The 6,522-nt window shown below is 34.4% G+C and overlaps 1 protein-coding gene across 1 annotated transcript; it reads left to right on the top strand.

The window, feature by feature from the left end:
• The first annotated feature begins 709 nt into the window (after positions 1–709).
• LOC133831680 (uncharacterized) lies at positions 710–5,731 on the top strand. The gene is made up of 6 exons (XM_062262059.1): positions 710–887; positions 979–1,128; positions 2,863–3,023; positions 4,449–4,535; positions 4,849–5,007; positions 5,430–5,731. Exons 1-6 carry the CDS (start codon positions 725–727, stop codon positions 5,523–5,525), a joined length of 816 nt encoding a protein of 271 aa, XP_062118043.1. The 5' UTR covers positions 710–724; the 3' UTR covers positions 5,526–5,731.
• The last annotated feature ends 791 nt before the right edge of the window (positions 5,732–6,522 follow it).

Raw genomic sequence — 6,522 nt, 5'->3', positions numbered from 1 at the left:
TGAGTCTATCCTAGCTGCCTAATGACCAAAACGACCCTATGTCTATCCTCAATCCTCTAATACCACCAAGGGCAATCCCGTCATTTGCCACATCCTACTAAGTCCTGGAGTTTTCTTATAAGTCCTCATTTAATTTCGACATGTCCAAATAATTGCTAAATTACTACCTGTTACCTGGTAATTCCCAAACACATATTATATCCCCAAAGTACCACTAGTCTCCTCCCGAGCCGAGTATTCAACCTCGTTGTGACTATTTAGCTAAATCGCTTCCTAGGACCATCTCAGATCGTGTATCACAAATATATCACCACCCCCTTGTGGTCTCAATCACAATATATACAAATATCACAAAATCAAATCCAACCCAACTTTATTTATCTCACTATTATGCTGTCAAGCTACAGTACCCCACCAAATATGGTGGAGTACTATAGCAACGACAAAAACAAAAGACATTACTATTTTGCTTTTTATATTAGTATTTAATAATAAATATATATGTATATTATTTTATATATAAGATAAGATAATAAAGAATATATTTTTTGGAGTAATTTTTGGTATTATGGTTGAAATGTAAAAAAATATGATGCTAAATTTCCTTAGTTTTGACGTCCGAGATGACCTTGGAAATCTCACAAATTCGAATTTCCACCCCAATGTAAAAAATATATAAAAAAATAATCCTTTCAAAAAATAAATAAAAAGATATTTTATAAGTATGTGGGACCCAACCACCATGCCAAGTGAGAAAATAGTGTGTGGATGGGCTGAAGCACAAGGCTTCGTTTACCAGTCATCTACAACTCTCAACAGTAAAAATATCCATAACCGAAGACGAACTCAGTCACTGTGCTTCATCCTCGACTACCTCCCTACGCTCTGTACTTTTTCCTTCTTCTCTCACTTATCATACTCTCTAACCATTTCTTCTTCTGTAGTGTTTAATCATTTTTGTTTTTGTTGTATGGTAAGTGTTGGAAGTTGCAGGGATGGCCACCGTTTTCCATGGAAGCACTGCAAATTCCAGCATGTTATGTGAAAGGGGTGCAATTTCGTTAATGGGTATTTCAGCTCTTCCACTCCTCCAAACTAGGGTCAGAGTTTTTGATGGTTTGGTTAAAGGTCGGTTTTTTTTTTTTTTTTTTCACTTTGTGTTTGCTTTTACTTTTGAGTGCAATTTAGATTAATTATTGAATTTTTCTTATATGTTGGTTCTTAGAATTGAAGAAGAATCAAAGAACATGAACCCCAATCTGAAAATACTTGTGATTTTTATGGTTGTTTTCTGGGGTGGGAAAACAAATTACAAGAAAATAGGATGATTTGAATATCATACTTAGGGCAGTGCATTTTCTTGTCTCAATTCTTCTTTGGTTATTTCAGAAAATGAGTCATTCAATAACTTTCTGTCAAGACTAGCTTCTTTTTAGTCATTTTTCATTAATCAACTACTTCTATTTGTCTTAAATGTTACTAATTTTGCCACTTTCCCATGGAAATGTATAAGTGCTAGGTATTCTCTTAAAATACATTCTCTTGGGTCATGTTTGGAATGGATAGTATTGAATTAGATTGAAAAACAAAACCAAAGCAAATATTCTCCCAAAAAGGGTTTCCATTTCCCACCTTGAAAGATACTCTTGGCACAAAGTCCTCATACAAAGCAACTATACTCTTCCATAGAGTCCATCTAGAGCTGGTTTTTGTATCCTGCTTGTTTTCATGCAAGCCATACTTACTTTTAAACACTCTACACCATAGCAAAACTTGCTCAAGAGAAAATCTCCACAATCATAGGATTAATAATGATCTATTCCTCAAACAAAGGTTTCCAAGGCCTGTGCCCTCATTATTTTTTGTTTGACATACCACCTCCCAAGAGACTAGGTGCTCTCCCCTTTCTAAATCTCCTTGCTCCCAAATGAAACTCCTCATTATGCTTTCAAAGATCTCTGCCACATGTCCTGAAATTCTAAAAAGAGATAAGTAGTAGATAAATAACCAAGATAAGACTGAGCCATTAATGTTCATCGACCTCCTCTAGACAAGTACGCTTTCTTCCATCTTTTGATTCTCTTGGAAACCTTTCTGATCACTGGTTAAACAAAATGCAATTTTTCTAGGATTATCACCCAATGGCAAACCAAGATATTTCAGAGGTCAATCGCCCCCACACAAACAATTGCATCAGCTTCCAATCGAAGCCAAGAATCATCCGCATTAAGAGCAGAAGAGAATTCCAGAAAAGAAAATAGAGATAGACAAGAGAAAAAATCAGTTAACAGTGGGGAAACTAGAAGCAATAGAAAGAGATATAATGATTAACGGTGGAGTAATTTTAGCAATTGGTAGTTTGTTCAACCATTCAAATACTTAAATTTTTAATATCTCACAATATTCAATCATTGGTTCTGTTTTATTTTCCATTTTGTCTCATGGAGATTCAGCCTTGAATTGGATGGTAAGGAAATCATTTTTAGCTTTGTCTGCCTTATTTTTTCTATCAATCTATATTTTACTTGCAACTTGTAAAGACAATGATCTTTATTGTGACATGACTGCATACACTAATCAATATTTTCATTGGAATTGTTTTATTGTGCTCTTGCATTTTCTGAATACCAAACTACACGTCTGCGTAGTTCTCCTTATGAGTTTGCTGCTCACTCTGCTGAAACATCAGCTTTCCATAGTGATTACAATGGGTGGTTATTTTGTTAGTGTTTAACCACTATAAATGATAGTAGTGAAGATATTTTTGGACTACACCCTTATGACATCAATTTCTATATTGATTACTTTTCATGTAATACCATATTAATAATCTGATATTCGTGGTCATTGATCCATTTTCAGGAAAATTAATAACTCAGAGCTTGTATAGAAATGAAGAATCCTCTTTCCAGGGAAGAGGATACAAAAGCATGAGGTCGAAAAGAGTAGTATTTACCGTTCCCAGATGTAGTGGTTCTTCAGACTCCAACAACAGTGAAAATGACTCCTCTAATAAGGCAAAGGCATGTATGAGAGAAACTAGTAACTCATGAACTTTACATACTTTCTCATTTTTGTATCATGTGCCAGCTATTACGAGTGTCGATTGGCCTTTTCCATTCATTGTAAGTAAGTTTATTCCCCACAATAATTCAGGTGGATGAGTTGGCACATTGCTTATAATTTTTTCATTAACCTATAAACTATTTTTAGCAGGAATTTTTACTCTGTTCTGGGATAGATTTAGTACCAAAACCAATATAAATGCCTGCTTCTATGTTGGTTTTGTGCTAGCATGAACTGAAGTCTATAAGATGCAGCATCAGGAATAAATATGATATGGTCTTATTGTGGCTACTTTAACTTTTACCTAAATAAGTTTTTAGGGAACGACGACAACACATCCCTTTTTTTGCAATATCGGTGCATCATTTTTCTATTTCGGCACCTGAATAGTTATAATCCCAAATTTTTTTATATGATGGTGTACATTATAGCTATATAGAATATCCTACAAATTTTCAAGAAATTCTGAATAAATTATGGTACCGAAACAAGGTCTAAACTGTCTGTTGCACGCGTGCCTATTTTTTTGTGTACGCGTGTAAAATTTGATAGTTTGAACTCTGTTTTCGGTTTCGTAAATTATTCAGAATTTCTTGAAAATTTGCAGGATTTTCTAAATATCTACAATGTACACCGTCACATAAATTTTTTTGGGATTATAACTATTCAGGTGTCGAAATAGAAAAAGGATGCACCGGTGTTGCAAGAAAAGGTGATGCGTTGTAGTCATTACCTAAGATTTTATATAAAAAAATCAATTATACATGTATATGTATAATATTTTTCCAATCAGAACATTTTTTCTCTATAAATATTAGGCTAACAAACAAGATCTATAGAAATACCTAGAGACTAGAATATTAGGCGCATGTATAACTATGACAATGTGTGATCTTTTGAAATGGTCAGGGGGACATATTATATAATGAACATTTCTTACAGAATAAGCTAGAAGGATAGGTGGCCTTTTGAAATGGATAGTGGACATATTACTGGTTTACTTCTGCATGGTATATTTTGTTACTCTTTGTGGAGTGGTAGGAATTCTTCTCAGTTGGTCATATTAGCTGGCGAGTTGCATTTTCACTATAACATATATACTTAAATCCTAAGCTTATTTAATTACCCAATTACTATCATTGCTATTATTGCTGTTGTAGCTCGATAGGAATGCACTAGATCTGTAAAGTTAAATTGAAGGTTTTAACCGAACACTCGGGGAAAAGTATGAGTTGCTACTTTTGTTTCCCTCTAATTCATTTTGAGAGCATGACAATTCAACTAGGGCGCTGTAATAAATGGGTTCTTATTTTATTATTTGGATGTCATAGTAATAATACACACACACACATTCTTATCACATTCTCTTGCTTTTATGACAGACACCTTTTGGATACAATAGAAAAGATGTTATACTGATTGGGATTGGAGTAACTGCTCTTGGAGTTGGCTTGAAAAGCGGATTAGAGGTACATTTCGATCTCAAATTATTATGTAAATTACCATGAGAATTTGTAGTACCTTTTTGTTATGTGTAACCATTATGAGCTTATGTTTCCTCATCTTTCTCATTCCTTTTCAGCTTGCTTACACAATCTTTAACCAAATATTCAGTTAGAAAAATCTAGATATATGAGTCTGATTTCTGAAATGATTCAAATATTTTACCAAGACATTTTCAAGTCATTTTATATAGTCTGTTTGAAATGCATACTTTCAAACCATCTGCTATGTGTTTTGTGAATATAAGTCATCTCTCTTTATATTATATTTCTTGTGCAGTTTGTTGGAGTTGATCCTTTACAGGCAGGAAATGTAGTTCAGTTGGTTCTGGTCTTAGGACTAACTATTGGGTGGATTTCAACATATATCTTTAGAGTTTCAAATAAGGAAATGACTTATGCTCAACAGCTACGCGATTACGAAAGTAAAGTCATGGAGGTATAGTTTTTAAAAATTATTTTTTCTCCTGTGGATTTTAGCATGAATACCAAGCAAAATCAGTAGTGTTTTGTTTGGTTAATTTACTTGCACACTATCATTAACTTCATCAAACAATGCTGTTCTTTTTCAAAATATTTTATGATTAGCTTGATCAGCAAATGTACTATTAATAAATTCAATAGTATGAATGCTTTTTTCTCACAACCTACTAAGAATAACTTGTTTTCGCTCATTTCCCTCGTTTGGTAAATAAGAACATTGTTCATGTGATAAGGTTCTTGGTATTCAAACACAAGAAAAACACACACAAACAGAGCCCGAGTGCTACTAACAATCTTGTTTCCACGACCTATTTTCCAAAATTATTTCCCGTTGCTTGAAATCGATTACACTAAATGAGTGTTACTTTGGATTTGCAGAAGCGATTAGAGGGCCTCACTGAAGCAGAACTAGAGGCATTGCTCGAACAAGTTGAGGAAGAGAAACGCCTAGCTAGCGGTGAGCAAGTTAAATGAAGTTCAATTTCAATTGGTCACATATATACCTCAATACTGTTGTTAGTCTTTGAAGCTCAAGTACCATTGTATAGAGTACTGACTGAAAAAAGATGATTAGAACTAAGAAATAATGTCATATTAATGTAACATAATTTCTGGTAAATTCACAGATGCAAATAACTGAGAATAGTCAGAGATCATATATTAAGTTACAAGTTTCAAAAGCAACATTTGCATAGGTTTTTGGATGAGCCATGAGGTAGATACTAGATAGGGAGGTTGGATTTTATCTATGTTTAAAGAGTAATGATATGTGCACCCAAAATATGCACCCAAACATTACACATTTCCTTGCGGTTAAGGTAATGACTTCGGGCATGGCCAGCTCCCATAGTGTGACGGGCGAGTCCTCTAGCCCGATCCCGTCCTATGTGAAGCTCTCCCCCAAAGCTTCCAAATCCTTGCTAACAAGGTTTGGCTAGCCCATTTCCAATCCGGGCTTGGGTTGTTAGTTTGCTAGAACAGGGCTTTTTGATTAGGACTTTGACCCCATGAAAGTGACTTTTTGGATTAGCCTCTGAGACTGAGCTGCTAACAAAAGGGCGAAAGCAGGATTAGGTCCCAGTTTTAATAGATGTGATTGGCCAGGCCAAACTGCTACATCACTGTGTGTAATGTTTTGGTGTATATTTTGGGTGCACATATCATTACTCGTGTTTAAAATGCTCATCCATTTTAGTTCCTCTACTAACTAATGACATAAAACAATAGCAACTAGTGCCATGAGTTAAAATTTGCAGATCACATGTTAAACCATTCCTACTACACTTATTTTGTAATGATATTTCTAGGGGTTTATTTATTTATCTAGGTCTGTGTGCATTTAAAGAAGCATGCCTATTAAAAAGTTATTTTTAATCTGGTTTGACCAAGCCTTTATTCATTATTTACATCATTACATGCCATTTTTCTAGCCAGGGTAGAAATGAAAGAATAGTTATTGTCAGCAAAAGTC

The sequence above is a fragment of the Humulus lupulus genome, chromosome 4 (assembly GCF_963169125.1).
Source record: "Humulus lupulus chromosome 4, drHumLupu1.1, whole genome shotgun sequence".
Taxonomy (NCBI): domain Eukaryota; kingdom Viridiplantae; phylum Streptophyta; class Magnoliopsida; order Rosales; family Cannabaceae; genus Humulus; species Humulus lupulus.
Note: the sequence above shows the minus strand (reverse complement) of the source record. Positions and strands in the feature narration are given on the sequence as shown.

Bases quoted from the DNA above. Each gene is read 5' to 3' on its own strand.
- LOC133831680 (XM_062262059.1), top strand. From the start codon at position 725: ATGTGGGACCCAACCACCATGCCAAGTGAGAAAATAGTGTGTGGATGG. The intron at 4,536-4,848 runs GTACATTTCGAT...TTTCTTGTGCAG, and splicing joins GCTTGAAAAGCGGATTAGAG to TTTGTTGGAGTTGATCCTTT. The intron at 5,008-5,429 runs GTATAGTTTTTA...TTGGATTTGCAG, and splicing joins ACGAAAGTAAAGTCATGGAG to AAGCGATTAGAGGGCCTCAC.